At 42.0% G+C, this 23417-nt stretch overlaps 1 protein-coding gene and 1 pseudogene across 5 annotated transcripts in view; one reads left to right on the forward strand and one right to left on the reverse strand.

Moving 5' to 3' along the window:
- ZMPSTE24 (zinc metallopeptidase STE24) overlaps window positions 1–22534 on the reverse strand; it is a 45362-nt gene extending 22828 nt beyond the window's left edge. For 3 of the 5 annotated variants that reach the window (XM_060140439.1, XM_060140437.1, XM_060140435.1), the window contains exons 1-5: window positions 22378–22534; window positions 20172–20318; window positions 12902–12988; window positions 1703–1819; window positions 1170–1322 (exon numbers count right to left, since the gene is read on the reverse strand). In XM_060140439.1, coding sequence (XP_059996422.1) covers window positions 1170–1322; window positions 1703–1819; window positions 12902–12988; window positions 20172–20318; window positions 22378–22500 — 627 coding nt within the window. In that variant the 5' untranslated portion in view covers window positions 22501–22534. Of the gene's footprint in view, window positions 1–1169; window positions 1323–1702; window positions 1820–12901; window positions 12989–20171; window positions 20319–22222 lie in introns of all 5 variants that reach the window. The other 2 variants (XM_060140438.1, XM_060140436.1) reach the window with 2 other exon arrangements.
- LOC132516618 (U2 spliceosomal RNA) lies at window positions 20625–20771 on the forward strand (annotated as a pseudogene).
- Window positions 22535–23417: the final 883 nt, after the last annotated feature.

The raw sequence follows: 23417 nt of genomic DNA on the forward strand, positions 1-23417 counted from the left end.
CAAAATGAATAGTCTCTATATGGTAATAACTGAAAAGCCAAATGGTCCATTCAAAACTATCTTGGGGATTTCTGACACTTCATGAGCCCATCATAACTTGGAATTCTGTCTTTCAAGGTAATCATAATAGACTTGAAGTGTTTGCTAAAAAAAGAACTACTAGAGCTTGACTGTGTGCTATTATTTGGTTTGCCTGCTAATATTACTGACCTGCAGTTCATAACTATACACACTGGTTGAAACAGTACTTCCTTAAGCATTTTGGGAGCATTTCCTCTGCTCTCTCTCCTGTCACTTCAATTTGCCATACAACATATATTTGTAAGTCCAATTAGCACCCATTTTCCAGTCATGATCCCACCAGCAGGAGGTGAAGCAATAAGCATCATGGTAATTCAGACTAAAAGAAACCTCACCATCAGTGCAGTTGAAGAGCTGATAGAACGTATTTTCTGGGGGCTGTTAACAGGCCATTTTGATTGTGTTGTAGTGTTTGTGCTGTGAAGTAGTTTGGAATATCGGAAAGAGAAGAGGAAAAGAAGATGTGAAGAAGGGACAATGGGGAAGCGGAGAGAGGAAAAAGGAGGGAGAAGGAAGAGAGGGAAGAAGGGGGGGCTGTGGGGGGAAAAGGGAAGAGGCAGGGCGAGGGGGAGGGGCAGGAGGAGGAGGCAAGGGACAGAGAAGAAGGGGTAAAGGGCAAAGGGGAGAGGAGGAAGGGAAAGGCAGGGGAAGGAGGGCAGGAGAAAGCAGACACGTTTATGCTTTCTTTTTCTTATCCCGCTTACATCTATTCTCTCTCCAAAATATCCATAGTTTTTAGACACTGGAGCTCAGTCAAGAGTCATCAAATTGTCAAACTTAGTCATCACTCTGGTGGCAACTCACAAATGCACAGCCCCAAACTGCTTGACAACTGCATAATTAAAGGTAACTAACAACTAGCTTCTAGAATCTATAAGAGCCAGTATAAGGAGAAGAAAATCTATGATCAGAGTCAACTCTCCCATTTCTATAGCTAAAAGCAGAAAACAGAAGGGGAATTTATATGAGCACCTACTTATATTTCTTCTGCTTTTTAAGAATCATTTAAATGCTAATGAAGATTAAATGACAGTTATCTCACCAAGGAACATTTTGTAAAAGAAAATCGAAACAAAGATTTCACTTACCAGAGACACAACTAGTGTGAACAGCCAGGCATAAATAAAAAAATAGTCTCCCCCAATTTTAATAATGTAAAGTAGAAGTGCAGACACGGGTAATAAAATGCACTGAGTCACAATAAACTTCTTGATTGCATCTTTCATGAAGAACCCCAAAGTCTGAAAAAATAAAAGGTCATCATGAGAAACTACGAAACTGCTTTTAAAATAACAAATAAGTGAATAGAAAGGATACATTATTAAAGCAATTTAAAAAATTAAAAGGCAGTGAGACTACATGACAACAGGTAGCCTAAGACAATAAGTCAATGTCTTGCATTTTATAGTTTAAAATAAACTCATTTAAATGTTATTAGCTGAAAAAACACTAGACATTAGTGCTAGAAGAGTTTATGGCAAGACCTTAAACTATGATCTTTACCATATCTTTAGTTCCTTTTCCCTCGATTAATTCATGCTCTAAAATAGCAAATTATGTTTTAATTATTCCCAGCAGAGGACAAAAGCACAAAAGAGAACATTTGCATTCTCTATTTTACCTGCTGATTGAAACCATGTTTTTCTTCTATCACAAAAGTATTATAAAGACTCCACGGCAAACCAGTCAATGCACTGAAAAGTGTAGCCAACAGCAGAAACACCAAGGACTGAGTGATCTAAACACAAGAAAAAAAGAGGCAGTTTTTTAATATTAATTCATTCTTCAAATGAAATATTAGGGAACCAATCAACGAGTATTTGCTGAGTGCTTACTATAACTCAAGCAATGTGCTTGATTCTACGGGCCTGAAACATCACTGCTACCCTCAGAGTTTATTTGCAAGACAGGGAGGCACTAAAACACTTCCTCTTTTATTACACGGGCACCATATGAAAGTTAATTGAAGTCATAGAGACAAAAAGGTTAAAAGAACTTAAATTCAGCCACATATGCTGGTGAATTCAAGAAAGGCTTACAACACTGATGAGAAATGGAATGCTACTCTGAAGAAAGAGATAAATTAGTGGGACAGAAGAGGCAAGGAGGAATTCCACACAATTTGCAAAAGCAAGGAGAAAGAAAAGAGCACCTTAAAAGTGAAAGATGACAAGACGATGGGCCTAGTTGGGACCAGGCAGAGAAACATAATGGAGCATCAGGAAAGCTGGGCCAGGGCAGGTGGGGCAGAGTGTGCTAAAGTGTTAACAGAGCCAAAACTCAAGAGAGAAAATAACCCTCTAGAACTCCTTTAATTGCCTTAACAACAGGTCCTTAGGAGATCAAAAGCCAAGAACTGCCTCATTTTTCTTTACAAATATCTTTTCCTATGACAGTGGAGGATGAGGGCTAATTGGTATGAAGGGACTTGGGGGGAGGGGAAGGCAATGAAGCAAATAAAACCCTCGCTCTCCCTCCCACCACACCATCACTCTCCCTCTTACTCCCCAGTGTAAAACTGAATTCTTTTAAGTGTGAGTACACCACCAAAGCATATTTGACTTGGTAGTAAAGATGCAGCCACTATGTTTCTAAACATAGGAAGAGGGAGAAGGGAAGAGGAAAAGAGGAGATTTGTCTGGCTACAACATGCAGGGTGGTTTATGCCAGCATTTGTCCCCAAATGGGAAATGAGAAATTTTTTAAAAGTAGATTCCAGGACCTTCCTCAAAATTACTGAATCGGAATCCCATCTTCAAAAAATACAACCATATTGTATAGTTTGTTTGAATACCTGCTTTACTCATTTAACATATCACGAACATCTTTCTTTATCAATAAATATAGATCTACTTCATTGCTAATGGCTTCATTACATATATTTCTATTATGTATGTAGCATTCATTCCAATGCTACAATGAACCCGTTTCATTCATTCCCCATAAATTTGTAAAAGTGAAATGTCTGATGTCAGACTTTTTTTTTTTTTTTTTTTTTGCGGTACGCGGACCTCTCACTGCCGTGGCCTCTCCCGTTGCGGAGCACAGACTCCGGACGCGCAGGCCCAGTGGCCATGGCTCACGGGCCCAGCCGCTCCGCGGCATGTGGGATCCTCCTGGACCGGGGCACGAACCCGTGTCCCCTGCATCGGCAGGTGGACTCCCAACCACCGCGCCACCAGGAAAGCCCTGGTGTCAAACTTTTAAAAGATTTTTGATACAAACTGCCAAGGTGTCCTCTAGAAAAACTATACTAGTTTTCAGTCTGCCAGCACCATGAGACTAGTTCCCTATCCCTCAACAATTCTGTCCTCTGATTCTTTTAACTGTTTTTTACCCAATATGATATGATAGGTCAAAACAAAGAAAGAAGCACAACTCCTCGATTCTTCATTGTTGTATTAAAACACATTTCTTTGATTGTCAGTATGGATTTATATTTTTCATGTATTTTATGATCATACGAATTTCTTCCTTTGCCCATTTTTGTGTTGAGGTACTCAATTTTTTCTAAAGTGTTCTTTCGGGATTTCCCTGTTGGCATAATGGTTAAGAATCCGCCTGCCCATGCAGGGGACACGGGGTCGAGCCCCGGTCCGGGAGGATCCCACATGCCGCGGAGCAACTAAGCCCCTGCGCCACAACTACTGAGCCTGCGCTCTAAAGCCCGCAAGCCACAACTACTGAAGCCTGCGTGCCTAGAGCCTGTGCTCCACAGCAAAAGAAGCCACCACAATAAGAAGCCCGTGCACTGCGATGAAGAGTAGCCCCCGCTCACCGCAACTAGAGAAAGCCCGTGCGCAGCAACGAAGACCCAACACAGCCTAACTAATTAATTAAAAACTCTAGATCATATTAAAATTTATAGTTTCTTCAGACTCACAGACTTAGAGAATGAACTTATGGTTACCAGGGGGAATGAAGTGGGGAAGGGATAGTCAGGGAGTTTGGGATTGACATGTACACACTGCTATATTTAAAATGGATAACCAGGACCTACTGTACAGCACAGGGAACTCTGCTCAGTGTTATGTGGCAGGCTGGATGGGAGCAGAATTTAGAGGAGAATGGATACATGCATATTATGGCTGAGTCCCTTTTCTATGCACCTGAAACTATCCCAACATTGTTAATCGGCTATATTCCAATATCAAATAAAAAGTTTAAAAAAATTATAGTTTTTTTTAAGTATTGTCAGTGTATCTTTGTTTATATTTAAATACTCAATTCATCTAAGTCTTTCTTTTTCTTGGAGGATATAAAATTGGAATTTATTTTTTTCTCAGTTGTCCTAAGAAAATTTATAACCTATATATTCCTCACCAATCTGAAATGCCACCTTTATCATATACCAAGATTACATATACTTAGTTAGGCCTGTTTCTGGTACCAATACACTATTTAAAATTTATGATACATTTTAATATCTATAAGTTACCACTCATTATTTTACTTATTCAGAATCTTTCTGGCTATTTCGCTGTCTTTAGTCTTTCAGATTAACTATAAAATGTTTTATCATGTGCCCTTCACAAGCTGCTCTGGGATTATACCTGGGCTCTATTCTTTTTTTTTTCGGCTGCATCGGGTCTTAGTTGTGGCACGCAGGCTCTTCATTGAGGCATGAGGGCTTCTTTCTAGTTGTGGTGTGCAGGCTTCTCTGTAGTTGTGGCGTGTGGGTTTTCTCTCTCTAGTTGTGGCACAGGCTCCAGAGCACGTGGGCTCTGTAGTCTACGGCACGCAGGCTCTCTAGTTGAGGTGCGGGGGCTCAGTAGTTGTGGTGCCTGGGCTTAGTTGCCCTGCAGGATGTGGGATCTTAGTTCCCCGACCAGGGATTGAACTTGCATCGCCTGCATTGGAAGGTGGATTCTCTACCACTGGACCACCAGGGAAGTCCCTCTACTCTTTTTTTTAAAGTTTATACATCTCTTCTTTAATAATTCACTGAAGAATTGTGATAAGGCACTGATTATCAAGTTTAGCATTCTGCCCAGAATGTACCATTTTCTCCTTTTGAAAGTCTAGATTTTGCTCACCTGTAGTCTTCTGAAACATTCTCCATTCTCCCTAGTTTATCAACATATGCCATAAGTTCAAGTTCCTTCTGCACTAACATATAATCATCTACATATGGAGCCTTGAATTAATTTAAGATAACTTGATTTCTTCTTATTCTCACTTATCTTATGCATAAATACCATTTAAAATGAATAATTCTATCAATAAACCATTTTTCTTCTGAAAGAAGATGAACAGTAAGTCTAATTCCCCAATCAGTAGGCTTATTCCCTCCTTAAAACACTAAGATTCCAAGAGCATTGTAAATTATTTTGCCTTAAACAGTAAAACAGCCTCTTAAATGGTCCCCCTGCCTAATACCAATCCCTCCCCTTTCGATCCATCCTACATACACACCAGATGAATCTAAAACTCCACTTCTCTACTTTAAAAGCTCGTAATGGCTCTATAACAGGGGTCCCCAACCCTGGGGCCACAGACCGGTCCTGGTCTGTGGCCTGTTAGGAACCAGACCACACAGCAGGAGGTGAGCAGTGGGGGAGCGAGCGAAGCTTCATCTGTATTTACAGCCGCTCCCCATTGCTCGCATTACTGCCTGAGCTCCGCCTCCTGTTCAGATCAGCTGCAGCACTAGATTCCCAGAGCAGCGAACCCTACTGTGAACTATGCATGCGAGGGCTCTAGGTTGTGCACTCCTTATGAGAATCTAATGCCTGATAATCTGAGGTGGAGCTGAGGCAGTGATGCTAGCAGTGGAGAACAATGGCAAATATAGATTATCATTAGCAGAGAGGTTTGACTGTACAGAGACCATGATAAATCAATTGCTTGCAGACTCATATCAAAACCCTATCAGTGAGTGGCAAGCAACAATTAAGCATCTGGTGGCGGGCTTTATTGTGGCAAGTGAGTTGATGTACATCAATTGTACAGCTGCATCTAGTGGCAGGCTTTAAGTCAGAATCCGACACGTTTTAGTCTGCGTGTGGCCCGCCCATTAATTTATCTACTTCCATCCGTGCCTCTTTCCCACACTGCACACTTGTCTCAGCCACCGTTTTGGTAAGCCCACAAGCTAACCCTAGCCAGGATGAGTAAAAAAACAAATGTCACTGGAAAGCTTCTTTGGAAAGGGGGAAAGACCCGGTGATGAGACAGCAGAAGACTCTAAGACTGCCAACAAAAAGAAAGCTACATTTAAAAGAAAATACCAAGAGTCCTACTTAAATTACGGGTTCATTGCAACAGGGGATTCACATTCTCCAAGCCTGCTTTATATAATATGTGGCCACCGGCTATCCAATGAAGCCATGAAACCTTCAAAACTGCTTCGCCACATGGAGACCAAGCACCTGCATTGAAAGACAAGCCTTTGGAGTTTTTCAAAGGAAAAAAACCATGAACACGAAGAACAGAAGCAATTATTGAAGGCCACCACTTCATCAAATGTGTCTGCACTGAGAGCATCATTCTTAGTGGCTAACCGCATGGCTAAAGCTAAGAAGCCCTTCACTACTGGTGAAGAGCTGATCCTGCCTGCTGCTGAGGACATCTGTCATGAACTTTTAGGAGAGACTGCAGTTCAAAAGGTGGCACGTGTTCCTCTCTCGGCCAGCACCATAACTAGACGAACTGATGAAATAGCAGAGGATATTGAGGCACAATTGTTAGAGAGGATTAATGAGTCACCACGGTATGCAATCCAGGTTGATGAGTCTACTGATGTTGACAACAAGGCAACAATGCTTGTTTTTGTGCGATATATTTTTCAGGAAGGTGTGCATGAGGATATGTTATGTGCACTTTTGTTGCCAACCAGCACCACAGCTGCGGAACTATTCAAGTCTTTGAACAATTACATATCAGGAAAACTGAATTGGTCATTTTGTGTCAGTATATGCACGGACAGAGCGGCTGCCACGCTGGACGGCTTTCTGGTTTCACTACTCGGGTCAAAGAGGTCACTTCTGAATGTGAGTCTACGCACTGTGTCATCCATAGAGAAATGCTGGCTAGCCGAAAAATGTCACCTGAACTTAACAACATTTTGCAGGATGTGATTAAAATTATCAACCACATTAAAGTACATGCCCTTAACTCACGTCTGTTCGTGCAGCTCTGTGAGGAGATGGATGCAGAGCACACACATCTTTTCCTTTTTAAAAAAAAAATATATTTTTTTTTCTTTATTTATTTGGCTGAGTTTGGTCTTAGTTGCGGCATGCGGGCTTCTCTCTAGTTGTGGCACATGGGATCCACAGCGCAAGGGCTCAGTTGCCCTGTGGCATGTGGGATCTTAGTTCCCTGACCGGGGAGCAAACCCACGTCCCCTGCATTGGAAGGTGGATTCTTTTTTTTTAAATATATGATTTATTTAAATTTATTTATTTATGGCTGTGTTGGGTCTTCGTTTCTGTGCAAGAGGGGGCCACTCTTCATCGCAATGCGTGGGCCTCTCACTATAGCGGCCTCTCTTGTTGCGGAGCACAGGCTCCAGACGCACAGGCTCAGTAACTGTGGCTCACGGGTCCAGTTGCTCCGCGGCATGTGGGATCTTCCCAGACCAGGGCTCGAACCCATGTCCCCTGCGTTGGCAGGCTGATTCTCAACCACTGCGCCACCAGGGAAGCCCTGGAAGGTGGATTCTTAACCACTAGCCTACCAAGGAAGTCCCATGTCTTCCCTTATACACAGAAGTGAGATGGCTTTCTAAAGGTAGATCACTGGCCAGAGTTTTTGAGGTAACGAGAGCCGCTCCAGAAATTTCTTTTAGAAAAACAGTCACCACTGGCAGCACACTTCACTGACACAGAATGGGTCACAAAACTTGCTTACTTGTGTGACATATTCAACCTGCTCAACGAACTCGATCTGTCACTTCAGGGGAGAACAACTGTGCTCAAGTCGACAGATAAAGTGGCTGCATTCAGAGCCAAACTGGAATTATGGGGTCGACAAGTGAACACTGGGATTTCTGACATGTTTCAAACATTAGCAGAGATTTTGAAAGAGACTGAGCGAGGGCCTTCTTTCTCCCAGCTGGTGCATGATCACCTATCTCAGCTTTCAAAAGAGTGAGCATTACTGCCCAACCACAAAAGACCCCTGAAATGGCAAGGAATGGATCCGCGACCCATTTGTGAATAAGCCAGGTGAACTAACTTTGTCTGTGCTAGAAGAGAATCAACTGCTTGAGATCGTAAATGACAGTGGCCTTAAAAGTGTGTTTAAGACAACTTCAAATCTCCATACATTCTGGATGAAAATCAAGGTGGAATATCCTGAGATTGACACAAAAGCACTGAATTTCAGCCTGCTTCCATTTCCAACATCCTGTCTTTGTGAAGCAGGGTTTTCTGCAGTGACAGCAACCAAAACGAGACCACAGAGACATAAGCAACACACTTCGGGTGTCACTGTCTCCCGTCACCCCCAGATGGGATCATGTAGTTGCAGGAAAACAAGCTCAGGGCTCCCACTGTTTCTGCATTATGGTGACTTGTATAATTATTTCATTATATTTTACAATGTAATAACAATAGAAATAAAGTACACAATAAACGTAATGTGCCTCAGTGGTTTAGAATCCGCCTGCCAATGCAGGGGACATGGGTTCGAGCCCTGGTCCAGGAAGATCCCACATGCCAAGGAGCAACTAAGCCCGTGCGCCACAACTACTGAGCCTGCGCCCTAGAGCCCACAAGCCACAACTACTGAGCCCATGTGCTTAGAGCCTGTACTCCGCAACAAGAGAAGCCACCACAATGAGAAGCCCGCGCACCACAACGAAGAGTAGCCCCGGCTCGCCAGAACTAGAGAAAGCCCACGCGCAGCAACGAACCCCCAACATAATCTAAATAAATAAATTAATTTTTTTTAAAAAATGTAATGCTCCTGAATCATCCTGAAACCATTCCCCATTGTCCCCCCACCCCATCCATGGAAAAATTGTCTTCCATGAAACCAGTCCCTGGTGCCAAAAAGGTTGGGGACCACTGCTCTATAAGACTGCAAACTCATTATACTTTTAAAGATTTTCATAATCCAACCCCAAAATGCTACTTTTCACTACTCTTCTCTAAGACCCTTCTACTCCTAACAGACAACTGTGAGCTGGAGTTTAGACAGGTGACTGAGTTAAGGAAGATATTCTATCTGAAAAAGAGGAGTTGTGACAGTCACACTGGGGAAGTTGGAGAATACACAAACTTCCAGGAGTTTTTCTCAGAAGATCTCCAATTCTAATTCAGGAAGGAGAAAATATCCTAGGAATAAGATCTACTGGGCAGTGAGGGGAAGGGGTTCTGACTCATAGCTTCTCAAAGGCAACAAGATCTGGGCTCTAGCCCTATCAGTGAACACTTGAAGACTCCAGGACACAGAACATTATAAAGTGCTGCGCCATGAGGGCAGAGTGATCCAGACCAAAACATCCTGATGGCACAGTTCACCTCTTGTCTGAGATGAACCTATTCATTCCATCTTATATGTATAATGTGGCAACAGAACTCTGGAGCATCCTGAGTCATTAAGTTGATTACCTGCTGAAAAAGGCTGGGCCAAATATCACTGTCAAAAAATAAGGACACTGATTATAAGACCATTTGTTGGTAGTTTGGAAAGCAGAAAGTCCTGCCAAAAGACACACTGCCTATGCCTAAGGATAAGCTGAGGTCCACTTAGTTTTCTTCTTCTTTTTCTAGTGAAGAAATTGGTTTTAATTATATGAGAAATAGATGTTCATTGCTGAATTTTCTTAAGAGATAAGCAAAAATAAGGAAATAAAAATTGCCAAAATTCTCTCCCGAGAAAATCACTTTTGGAATTTTGGTATATACTATTTCAGACTTCTTATAGATGTGGAATATGTGCACAACGACATGTGTACAAGGATGGGCACGAGTGTATGCAATTAAGAAAAATTGAACTGTACTTCCCTGGTGGTGCAGTGGTTAAGAGTCCACCTGTCAATGCAGGGGACATGGGTTCGATCCCTGGTCCAGTAAGGTCCCACATGCGGAGCAACTAAGCCTGTGTGCCACAACTACTAAGCCCGTGTGCCACAACTACTGAAGCCCAAGCACCTAGAGCCTGTGTTCTGCAACAAGAGAAGCCACTGCAATGAGAAGCCCATGCACTGCAACGAAGAGTAGCCCCCGCTTGCCACAACTAGAGAAAGCCCGCGTGCAGCAATGAAGACCCAACATAGGAAGGAAGGGAGCTGGGGGAGGCGGGCGGAGGAAGAAAGGAAGGAAGGAAGGCAGAGAGGGAGGGAAGGAGGGAGGAAGGAAGATTGAACCAATCTAAATGTTCATCACCAGGACACTAGTTATATTAAAAATCTGTATGGATATTCACACACACTTTTACTTACTTATGTTGCTTCATAAGTGACTTTTCCATTCAACAAGTTCCATTCAATAAGTTGTATGAAATAACAGCACAATAACATTTTTTCCCTGACTGGCAAAATTCAAAAACCATGTATATAATAAGTACTGGTGAGGATCCAGGGAAAGGGTATTTTAGTGCTTCATACATTATGAAACAACAAAAACCAAAAAAGCTTGTTTCAGGTGGGAATGTGGTCAGCTGTTTCCTCTGTACCATGTACATTAGATTTGAATTTCTTTTTCTTTTTTTTGGCCGCGCCGCACAGCATGCAGGATCTTAGTACATCAGCTAGGGATTGAACCCATGCTCCCTGAGTGGAAGCGTGGAGTCTTAACCACTGGACTGCCAGGGAAGTTCCTAGATTTGAATTTCAATTCCAGTGTTATCATCTTCTATTTCTTTGCTACACTTTCATCCTTGTTGGCCAATTCCCTCTTTCAGTGATCCATCTTTGTAAAATGTCATGTGGATGTATAGCCGGGAGACCAGGAGGCAAGACGACTGCACGCTCTGAATCACTGAATAGCAGATGTGCAGTGACCAGTCACCAGCAGAATTTGAAAAGACTGACATGATATGTCACTGCATGAGCATCTGTTATTTGCACAGTGATCTGTGAACTGAAGAGCTAGCAGGGAACTTGTACTTTATGCAGTTATGCCTGTAACATACTGTGGTAACTGAAATTTGAACCTGCTGAGGGACTGGTGTTACTAACTAAACCATGGTAAGTGAAATGTGTGTATATCAGAACTGTGCAGAGTGAGGACTGCCAGTACCATGCAGCCATTAAAGAAAACAAAGATCTATATAAACAGACAGGAAGAGATCTCTAAAGCATTGTTAAATACAAAAATAATGTCTCAGAACATTATATAAAATATGTCCCATTAACGTAAGGAATATTTTTATATGTATGTATATAAATTGGGTTTATTCATTCAACAAATACTTATGGAGTACCTACACCATGACTGGCATTGTTCTAGGCACAAGTCACAGCAGTGAAGAAAATATGTAAGGTCTCTGTCCCCTTGGAGCTTAAAAGTCTTGTCAGGGTGACAGATAAAAAGTAAACGAATAAACAGTAAGATAAATGCAAATAGTGGTAAGTGCCTCTATAAAGAAAATAAAATAAGGTGATATGCTTCACTAAAGAGTGACAGAGGGGGAATTCCCCGGCAGTCCAGTGGTTAGGACTGTGCGCTATCACTGCCAAGGACCTGGGTTCAATCCCTGGTTGAGGAATTAAGATCCCACAAGCCACGTGGCTCGGCTGGGGGAAAAAAAAAAAAAAGAAGAGTGACAGAGCGATGCTATTCTAGATGAGAGTGGTCAGAGAAGGCCTCTCTGAGAAAGTGACATTGAAGATGGGAACTAAAATAGGAGCCAGTCATGTTTATACAAAACCACCTTAAATTTTTTTGAAACAATACAGAGAACATGCAATTAAACTCTAACAGCGCATATAGCAGGTCAGGACAGAGTCTATGAAGACACAGAGATATCACAGGAAGAAGAGGTCTTAAAGAGTTTGGCTCCTTTAGAAAACGGTACACAGAAAAGGGATACAGGATGAGCTGAATTAAAGCCCAAGGTACCTACATGTATAGATAAGACCCAACATTTCAAATAAACAATCAGGAAGGAGAGAACAGACTTGGCAATTTCCAAGAAAAAGTCAAAAGCAGTGTCCCAGCATCCATTACAGGCAGAAAGTCTCAGGTCGAAGGCTTTGATTCCAATAACTGGAATTCCTGGAAGAGTGGGCAGTCAACTCAAGCAGCTCAGTGGAGATTCTAAGAGGTATACTCTCTGTCTCTGTTGAAAGTATCTGCTAAGCATGTGTGGCACAGGGGATCTGCTTAGCGTGAGTTCAACATAATTCATGCTTCCCCTTTCATAGAGTTGTTCCCAAGAAGCAGCTGCCTGCCAGAGACTACATTACTCAGCTCTCTTGCATCTGAGACTAAATGACTGGCTCACCAATGAAATGTGAATGCAAAGGACAGGTATCACTTCGGAGCCAAGGGAGTTAAGAAGAGGATGTACTTTCTCCACCCTCTCATTCCATCTGCCTGTTGGATGCAGAGAACTTAGGGGCACTTAGGGAATGGCAGAGCCATATAAGAAGAGACTGGGTTTCTGACTTACCACATAAAAGATGTCACCTGCTGACACCCAAAATACTCACACTGGGTTATTATGTGATTAAGAAATAAACTACTGTAATAAGCCATTGAAATTCTGGGGTTTGCTACAGTAACTTGCATTATGCTAACACAGGTCAACAAGGACTGCAGAGACAGAGAAGCCTAAAAACGGTAGAAGCCAAAAAATTAACTTTAGTAGAAAGCTGGCCAAGGAAAAAGAAAGACTGACAAATATATGCTAATGAATGACATACCTCATATTCTGGTCCAAAGCCAGCATAGCCACAGAACCGCCCAGAGAGTCTCCAGAGATAAGGGATTCCTCCAAAGAGAAGAATAAGCTATAAAACAAAGCACATGTTGGTCACATTGAAGCAGTACTAGAAACTATCATATGAAAGTATGTTAAAAAAAAAGAGAGATCTTATTTAGGATAAAATATGCATTTAGACAGATACAAACCAATTGAGATACTAAGTTTACACTGTTAAAAGGTTTTTGCCTGTACACTTTATACGGATGAACTGTATGGTTTGTTAATTTACCTCAATAAAGCTGTTTAGAGAAAAAAAAAACTTTTGTCAAAAGACCTTAATAATCAGGAACTAAGCTTAGAAAGGCTAAGCAACATGTCGAAAATCCCACAGCTAACAAGTGAAAGAAATGGAATTTGAGCCAGGCTTTATGGCTCCATAGCTGGCTTTTCCTTGAAAGGAAACAGCCTCTTGGTTAGGACAAAGTATTAGTATCGGTATAAGTACAGAGTCATGTCCACCTACCATGTTGGGGGACAGAATGAGCTATCAGAGCCTTCTCTGGGTCAGGAAAAAGTGAATCCTGAGGTAGGAGTCAGGGTATCATAGGAGTAAGGCACTTTCTCAGCACCACCCTTTGTCTTGGGCAGATAAAGCGAACACAGATATTCACCAAACCGATAAGACATATGAACGAGGGAGCAGCTCTTAAAATGTGAAAAGAATACATGCTTACAAAACACGACTTCTCACAACAGATACCAAGTTCGTGGAATCATTTTGCCCAGAGGAGTCAACGTACTGTTTCTTCACTTGTGGAGCCCCGGAGTGTGATCACACTCCTTGGTTAGAAGCACAATATTCCCATCCGTTCAGACATGGTTCCTTGTGGCTTTGAGGGGTTTGGGCACTATCATATATTTCTTAGGTGTCCTTCCAATCTACTTTCCATTTTTATATATGTATCCATAAATAATAAAGCGGTTTACATATGCTTTTTAAGAATATATATATATGTATATATATATATGTACACACACACACACACACACACACACACACACACACACACACACACACAGGGACTTCCCTGGTGGCGCAGTGGTTAAGAATCAGTCTGCCAATGCAGGGGACACGGGTTTGAGCCCTGGTCCGGGAAGATCCCACATGTTGCGGAGCAACTAAGCCCGTGCGCCACAACTACTGAGCCTGCACTCTCAGCCCACGAGCCACAACTACTGAGCCTGCATGCCACAACTACTGAAGCCCGAGCACCTAGAGCCCGTGCTCCGTAACAAGAGAAGCCACTGCAATGAGAAGCCTGTGCACCACAATAAAGAGTAGCCCCTGCTCGCCGCAACTAGAGAAAGCCCGCGCACAGCAACGAAGACCCAACGCAGCCAAAAATAAATAAATAAATAAATTTATTTAAAAAAATTTTTTTTAAAAAGAATATATATATATATATATACACATATAAATGACATCATATTGTATCTATCATTCTACAACTTACTTTTTACACTCTACACCTTTTTAGACCAATATATGGTGAGTTTTAACTCTATCTGGTATTATCAGCTTTTTCTTTAAAGTGTTTACATCAATTTACACTCCCATTAGCCATACTTGAGCATTCTTATTTCCCCACAATCACACTCATACTTGATGCTATTCATCTCTTAGACTTTTACCAGTATGCAGGGGATTGATACAATACCATGGGTCGCAAATATGGTCTCTGGACAGCAGCATCAGCGTCGCTGGGAACATGCTAGAAATGAAAAGTCTCAGCCTCCACTCCAGAACTACTGAATCAGAAACTGGAAGTGGGGCCTAAGAGTCAGTCTCCAGTTAAATGTGATGTACACCAAAGTTTGAAAATCACTGTTTTAATACACTGCCTTTTTAAAGGCCCCTTAACTCTACATCCAGCTATTTCCACTTTACTTTAACTAACTCAATCTTGGATATAAACTGTTTTCCCAGAAGACATGCTTTGGCACCACTGTATGTGGTATATGCTCCACTTGTTGAACTAATTGACTTGGGATGGCATTTCCTTCATCCTTTTCTCAATACTAATAAATAATGCAGAATTAAGGATTTATAACGCTTTGGGGGAAAGGCCGGAACACCTACTATTGAAAGTCCAGCTTTTTTTTTTTTTTTTTTTTGGCTGCGTTGGGTCTTCTTTGCTGCACGTGGGCTTTCTCTAGTTGCAGCGAGTGGGGGCTACTCTTCGTTGTGGTGTGCGGGCTTCTCATTGCGGTGGCTTCTCTTGTTGCAGAGCACGGGCTCTAGGCACTCAGGCTTCAGTAGTTGTGGCTCGCAGGCTCTAGAGTGCAGGCTCAGTAGTTGTGGCGCACGGGCTTAGCTGCTCCACGGCATGTGGGATCTTCCCGGACCAGGGCTTGAACCCATGTCCCCTGAGTTGGCAGGCGGATTCTTAACCACTGCGCCACCAGGGAAGTTCCAAAAGTCCAGCTTTTAAGTAAGTATCAAGGGTACCTTTAATATGAACTTTGAATGCATTTATGAATGCATTTGGAAACAGCCATTGCAAACTTGCTTAGCATGCTTTGGGGAATAAAAAACAAAACACGGTGAACAGTAAAGTTTCTCTGTATTGATAGGATGTCCTGTAAAAAGAACTAATGATGCCTGCGAAAACAAGTCCTGTGCTTCCACATATATTATTTCACTAACGTCTTGAGAAGCAGGCAGGGCAGGGAGCATAGTCATCTCGATTTTACAGATAAGGCAACTGAAACTCAGAAATGTTAAAGTAACTTGCCCAGAGAAACCCAGTGACTAAGTAATTGCTATGTGTTGAGTACTATACTAATTGCTTCATTACATTATCTTACTCAGTTCCTGCCACAAAACATATGAAATATGGTTTAATATCTATCTTCTTCTCATCTTAAAGAGGAGAAAAAATGAGACTCAAAGAGGCTAAACTGCTGACTCAGAAACAAGCAGAAATTGGAGAAGCTGTAATTTGAACTTTTCTACTCTGCCCGACTCTACTCCCCAGTCATTCCATTTCTTGAGAGGGCTCTTTATTGACACCTATGAGATACCAGGAAAGTTTGTCTCAGAAAGGGGGGACATTTTATCTCTGGGTGCTCTGTCACATTTGTGTGAACAGTGGCATCTGTAATTTGTCACAAGGGCCTCTTATGTTCCCTCAGGTAGAAAGTACCATGGCAAAGAAAAAGTCTAAATTAATCTTTGCACTTGTTCTTTGTGACCAAAGCTTACAAACCAATTAATTTTAATCAACACAAAATAGGAATTAATGAAATTGTTTTCAAACAGAACAGGATTTCAAAGTAACACAAAATACTTCCTATCTAATGGAAAATGTAGTTTACTAATTCCCCAAGGATAAACTTAGCACCTTCATGTTGCAGTCCCTAGAGTTTCAAAAATGGTTTCTTCTGTGTAATTTTAAAGACTCAGAAGAGCAGAGTTTGAAATTCAGTTCTCCCATTTAGCAGTGAGTGTCACCTGGCCATCATATGGGCAAGCCATTTAATTTCTCTGAGTCTTTGCTTTAACCACACTAGTCTTAGTATTCAATATTTGTCAATGCAAATTTTGTGACTAACTAGACACTTTTGTAATCATTTAACAAAGCTACAAACAGCCAGTTTCTTCTCTTTAAGTGAGGAAGCAATTATGGTAGCCAATCTCAATTATTTTTACATGTCTGTATCTTTGCCATAAGCTTCTTTGCCTTAAATACCTTGCTGCAAACATTTTCGCTGCATAACCAAACGGCTGTAAGGAAATTTTGCTGTGAAAGATAAAATAACTGGTTGACAGTTTTGGGGTTGACAGTTTGGTTTCAACTGGTTAGTATATCCTCCAGTTAGCGATGTTATTGATGGCTTTATTGAGCTGACAGATGATTTGCCCCAAGAGTTGGTTTCTTACTTTGAAACACACTACTTTGGAGGAGAAAGAGGTCTCCAAGGTGCAAAGTTGAACCCACATTTCCCATAGAGCTTCGGAACATCTATCAGTGGACATCTGACTACATACCAAGAACGAACTATGGTATAGAGGCTTTCACAACGCAATACAGAGCTCAGTTACAAATATGCCTCCTAGTATTTGAAAACTGATACTTCTCTTAACAAAGGAAGAAGTTTTAGCAAAAAAGAAAAAGTGCAATGCTGAACGATGAGACAAATCAACAAGAAAAAAGCTGTATAAAATACTATGAACAGAAGACTTGGAAGACAAGTGCTTAGGTACAATTCACGAAATAAAATCAGTTATTTGTGCAGTATTGTCATGAATCCACACACATTTTAAATGTATTCAAACGTTTTGTATTTTGCAATAAAGTCTTTTTAATTTTGTTATTCATTATACGTGTTTATGTCCTTTTTAATGTCCCTCTTTTATTTTTCATTATTTTATCTTTTACTGCAAAATTGCCTTACAGTCAATTGGTTATGTGGTGAAAATGCTTACAGCAAAGCTGTCTACAGCAAACATGCTTACGGTGAAAGTACCTACAACCTTATTATCAATTTAGGAATCTTTCTCTTAGTGGTACTGAGGGACCTAAAAGAGTTCTGGAGGAATTATGACAGAGCATTTTTTCAAAAAGAATATAAAGTCAAGCAATGCAAAGACATGGGAGACTCTTAAGTGCATATTACTAAGTGAAAGAAGCCAATTTGAAAAGGCTATAAACTATATGATTCCAACTATATAACATTTTGGAAAAGGCAAAACTATGGGAATGACAAAAAGGTGAGTTGACGCCGAGGATTAGCGGGGAGGCAGGGATGAATAGACAGAGCACAGAGGATTTTTAGGACAGTGAAGCTATTCTGTATGGCACTGTAATGGTGAATACAAGTCATTATATTTTTGTCCAAACCTATAGAATGGAAAACGCCAAAGGCGATGGTAATGTAAACTATGGATTTTGAGTTATAATGATGTGTCAGTGTAGGTTCATCTATTCTAACAAATGTACCACTGTGACTCGGGACATTGACAGTGGGAGAGTTCTGCGCATATGTGGGGGCATGGGGTGTATGGGAACGCTCTGTACTTTCTGCTCAAATTTGCTGTCAACCTAAAACTGCTCTAAAAAATAGTTTATTTTTTTAAAAGAATATATACCCATTTTTCATTAATATAAACTTCTGGATTCTGTTCATGTTTATATCACTTTATATTGCACTATTTTGTAGCCCTTAAAAATTTCAACAAGGGATTTCCCTGGTGGCACAGTGGTTGGGAGTCCACCTGCCAAGGCAGGGGACATGGGTTCGAGCCCTGGTCCAGGAAGATCCCACGTGCCAAGGAGCAACTAAGCCCGTGCACCACAACTACTGAGCCTGTGCTCTAGAGCCCGCGAGCCACAACTACTGAAGCCTGCATGCCTACAGCCTGTGTTCCGCGGCAAGAGGAGCCACTGCAATGAGAGGCCCGCGCACTGCAACGAAGAGTAGTCCCCATTCGCCCCAACGAGAGAAAGCCCGCGCAGCAACGAAGACCCAACGCAGCCAAAAATAAATAAATAAATAAATAAATAAATAAAAACACAATAGCCAATGCTTCTGGAGCACTTACTGCAGATCCAGCACTATTCTAAGCATCCTACATACATTAACTAATTTTCAATCCTCTCACCAACACTATGAATGAGGAACTATTATTACCATACGATTTTAACAGAACACCGAGGCACAGAAATGTTGAGTGACTTGACTGAGGTCTCATAGCTGGTATGGTACAGCTGAGACTCAAACTCAAGCCACCTGAATTCAGAGTCAGCTCTCAACCTCAACGCCATGCACTTTCAGTTGTTCTTAGGGGTAGAAAACCAAGAACTGGTCTGTGGTGGCAGGGGGAATCTTACTCATTTTATGTGTAAAGCACACACACACACACACATATACAGAAACAAACATACAGTATATCTCTGGTATTAAAATTTCATGGAGGGGCAACTAGGAAAATTGGCTAAAAAGGTACCAGGGTCAGGGGCCAGGGGAGATCATGAAAAGAAGACTGAGAAACATGGCTCTGTACTTTACAGCCTCTCTTCTTTTAGCATGGGGGAAGACTGGCCCTGTTGTACTAAGTAAAAATTATCTGTCACTCATTATTTCATTCAATACATATGAATTATGTGCTTATTATATGTCAGGTACTAGGTATAAAATGATGAACAAGACTTTAAAGTACCCTATCTTTAGGGAACTACCAGTCTGTCAGCTAAACAGCAAATTCAATACAATATGCTAAGTACTCTGATAGGAATAATAATGGAATGTTACTTTATCCAGACTTGAGAGATGGGGAAGTTTCAAACGGTTTCTTAGAAGAGATGATGTCTCAGCTGGATCCTAATGGAACAGTAGGGATTTATCAGGCCCAGTGAGACAGTGGAGACAAAGTGGGAGAGGAAGGGCACCCCAGACAGAGATACCAGCATGTGAAAAGACTCAAGGTCATAAGAAACCAAGCTGGGTATGAGATGGACAATAAAGAAGCGGAAAGAATTTGGGGGAAGGAATAAAAAGATGAGGCTCAAGTAAGCAACTGCCAGGTCAAAAGGACCTCATAAAGCGTGCCAAGAAATTTGGACTTTACCCTGAAGGAAACAGTGGGCCAGCAAAAGGTTTTATGTAGGAGAATAACATGATCAGAATCGTGTTTCAGGATTCCTTGGGCTACAATGTAGAGGAAAGGTTACAGAGTTGAGAGGCAGGAAGAGGAGCTGGGATTGCTACAAGAATAACTTACAACAAAAGGTTCGTTTTTGAGACTTCCCTGGTGGTCCAATGTGTAAGACTCTGCGCTTCCAATGCAGGGAGCCCAGGTAGGTACAATTCCTGGTCAGGGAACTAGATCCCACATGCCTCAACTAAGAGTTCGCATGCTGCAACTGAAAGATCTCGCACGTTGCAAGGAAGACCCGGCACGCAGCAATGAAGATCCCACGTGCCCCAATGCAGCCAAATAAATAAATATTGAAAAAAAGTTCTTTTTCATACCTGGCCTCAGGGTGACAGTTATCATATTCTACAGTTTTCAACTGCCTAAATAGTTATGTTTCTGCCTGTTTTGCTCCACACTCATTACCATCAATAACAAAGGTTAAGAAAGCATTCTGGGATTTGTAGGTGTGGTACCCTCTTTTGTGTCACAAAAATACAAAAATGAAAATAAACATTCCAAAGTATTAAATAAGTTGACAGACTGTCTCCCCAAGAAGTAAATTACTCACAGTGCCTTCAACCTCTGAATAGAGTCCTGACCAGAAGCTGAAAGTACTTTTATCCAGCTGATACAGTCGAGATTTCTCAAATGTTTCTGAATCCATGATCTGTCCTAACTCCAGTGGTACATGAGTTGTTGTTTTATATATCCGTCTCTGAAATATTTTGAAGAAAACACCTTAAGGAAACAGTCAAGCTAACTCATTACTTATTACAAGTCATTTACGATCAAACTTTGGTTTATAACATTAACTTGTCACTTAAGCCTGTTGAATTTGCTTTATACATACACAAATACTGCGTTTGATGAAGTACACTGACCACTAAAACAACTCGTGCAGGAAAGTAAAAGCATGAGAGAACCTGCAACTAGTTGACTAGGTGAAATTAAAATCAAAGCTGTCACACACTTTGGTTTGCAGAGGTAAACCAAAATTGTAACATTACAAAGAGTACTACTCATCGCTTCTCGGCCTTTTGGCTAAGATCAAGTGTAGTATCTGTTCTTATCAGTTTACTACAAAAAAAAAAAAAGAGTACTACTCATTCCAGGTACAGCATACCTCCTATAATATAGAAACTAAATTCATGGACAGAAGGAAGTAAATATGCTAATCATGAGTTTTAACAGATAATGTGGCTAGTCATTAAATTTGATTCTAGAAGACAAATTAAGGGAAATTTGAGGAATGGCAGAAACAGATCAGGTCTTCAAGAAAGACAAACTTTCTCGTTATACCAAATTCTAGAAAGTAATTTCAGCCCATGGTACATAATACAGAGAACAGATACCAAACAATATAATGGACAGCATTTTCTACAATGGTTTTACAATAAATCTCTATTCTCTATTTATTATTGGATACCTTACCAAACCCTTGATAAAGGGCATTACATGAAAGTATAACTGAAGAAAGAAGACATTATTGAAAAGTAGTTACTGTAACTAGGCTTATTATTAAAGTAAGACAAGTAGGTAGATGTTCAATACCCCATCTCCAATTTAGACAGTACATACTGCGTGCTTACTTTCTGCAAAGGATCTTCTCTAGGCCTACAGCATTCTGTACTAATGAAGCTATCTTAAGAGCTAGTCAGAGAACCTAGTGCTATACAGCTTAACACCTCTTTGAATATCCTGGACTAAAAAAAGAAATCTAGATATAACCCAGACAATGACAGATATAGAAAATTTTTTAATTTTTAATTTAAAGATTCATACAGAATGTAATCTGAGAGGAGAAATTTGCAGAGGAAAAAGATTGTAGTGCTCAAGGAAAAGGTTCCAGCAGTTAAAAAAAGAAAGGTTTTCCTAACCATTACAGTTGACTTGATTCAGTGCCAACACAGAAGAAAACCAGCAGTGAAAGGCTGCCATAAAGTGGTCAATTAAACTTCAAATCTATCTCATTTAACAGTTCAGATCTCAGAAATTCCCTGGTGGTTCAGTGTTTAGGACTCCGAGCTTCTACTGCCCGCCAGGGTGGGAGAACTAAGATCCCGCAGGCCACATGGTGTGGCCAAAAAATAAATAAATAAATAAAGTTCATATCTCTAATCCATCAAACTGTTAATTGTGATTATCTCCAGGGAACTGTTATTAAGTAACTTTCTACTTTATTGTTTAATTGTTTGAATAAAAACAATAAAGAAGCCTTTAAGAAAATGTTCTTTGGGCAAAAACAACAATATACACTTTTTTTTTCTTTCTTCTTTATTTTTTAAAGGGAAAAGAGTTCAGGTCTTTGGAAGGACTGAGAAATCTTCATTTTCAGAAAATGGCTTCCCAGTGCTGTGGTTGAACATGACACAAATATCGTGGGGAAGTTGTGATTATAAAATTTTAGTATCTTCTTTCTGAAGGTTTATGAGTTGCTGCCAAAAATAAAGGAAGTAAGTCTGGGCCCGAGAATCCTTAGGAAGCTGTGGGGCAGGTACAAGAGCTCAGGCCTGAAAAGGCGGCAGCCCTGCCTTCCCTTTCACCAGACCCTAAGCGGCCTGGGGCCCATGATCACGTTGCGGAAAACGTCCTGAAGCACCAGATCCCCTCAAGGCCTACCCCATCATCGGGCCAAGTTAGGAGGCTCAGTAGGGACCCATAAGGTCGAGGCCGGTGCTGGGGCCGCAGCAATCATCCAGGGACTTGGAGTCGAGACCGAGGCTGGCCTAGAGCTGGCCGGGTGTCGGGGTCAGGTGGGCCCTGTCTAGGCTCACCTGCCGCCGTGCTAGGAAGGTCTCCCAGAGATACACTGTCCAGGAGAAGAGCAACACGGCCCCGAAGATACGCTTCTCGGCCGACATCTCCCACACCGCGTCCAGCGACGCCCACATCCCCATGACCACCCCGTTCCGCCGGCTCCTTCAGCGAGCACTGGTGCCACACCGACAGCCGTCCCCTCAGAGCATCCCCGCAGTGTCACAGCGATATACGTCCCTCCCGAGAGCTCCTATACCGACACCCGTCCCATCCCACGCCCTCTGCTCAGCCCGCAGTGTTACACAGACACTCTTCCCCCGGCTGACGCTCCCTAGGGCCGCCTAGTGTCTGCAGGAACAGGATAAGCTCCGCCTTCCTCACTTCCGGCCCACAGTCCGAGTTCCGACCTCCGCCAGCTGTTGCTCCCCTGAGTTGTGTTGCACCGACATTCTTTCCCCTCCCCTCCACGGCGTGTTCCTGCCGAGGGTCCGGCTTCCCTCCTGGGCCTGGCAGAGCCGCGGACTCTCCGCTTTCTAGCCTCCCGAGTGGCAATTTCTTCTCTTCGTTCCGGGGCTTGCCCTGGCTGGGCTGCAGCCTGCGCCGTTCTTTCCGCGGTCAGGACCACTGGTCTTCGGGCTAAGCGGGAACGGACAGAGTGGGCCGCCGCTCCGGCCCTGAGGTCTCTGGGAAGAACAGCAGAGGAGCCGGCTTCCCAGGCTCTAGAAATCATTCCTCTGAACTGGTGCTTCTCGGACTGTGGTGTGTTCATCCCTGGGATACCTTAAGACTAAAGAGCGGGACTAGGCACTATAAGTGTGTTTTGGCCTATATTGGGCTGTTCTGAATTCAGGCATATTAGAAAGTGGGTAATGAGTTTTGTTTTTATTTTGAACCCCTCGTGCAGCTTGCAGGTCTTAGTTCCCCCACCAGGGATTGAACCCGGGGCCGCGGTAGTGAAAGCCCAGAGTCCTAACCACTGGACCGCCAGGGAAGTCCCGTAGGCAACATTTTTTGTTTACTGAAATGGCAGGCAGCATTTTTTTTTTGTCCACAAAAC

Source organism: Lagenorhynchus albirostris, chromosome 2 (assembly GCF_949774975.1).
Source record: "Lagenorhynchus albirostris chromosome 2, mLagAlb1.1, whole genome shotgun sequence".
Classification (NCBI taxonomy): domain Eukaryota; kingdom Metazoa; phylum Chordata; class Mammalia; order Artiodactyla; family Delphinidae; genus Lagenorhynchus; species Lagenorhynchus albirostris.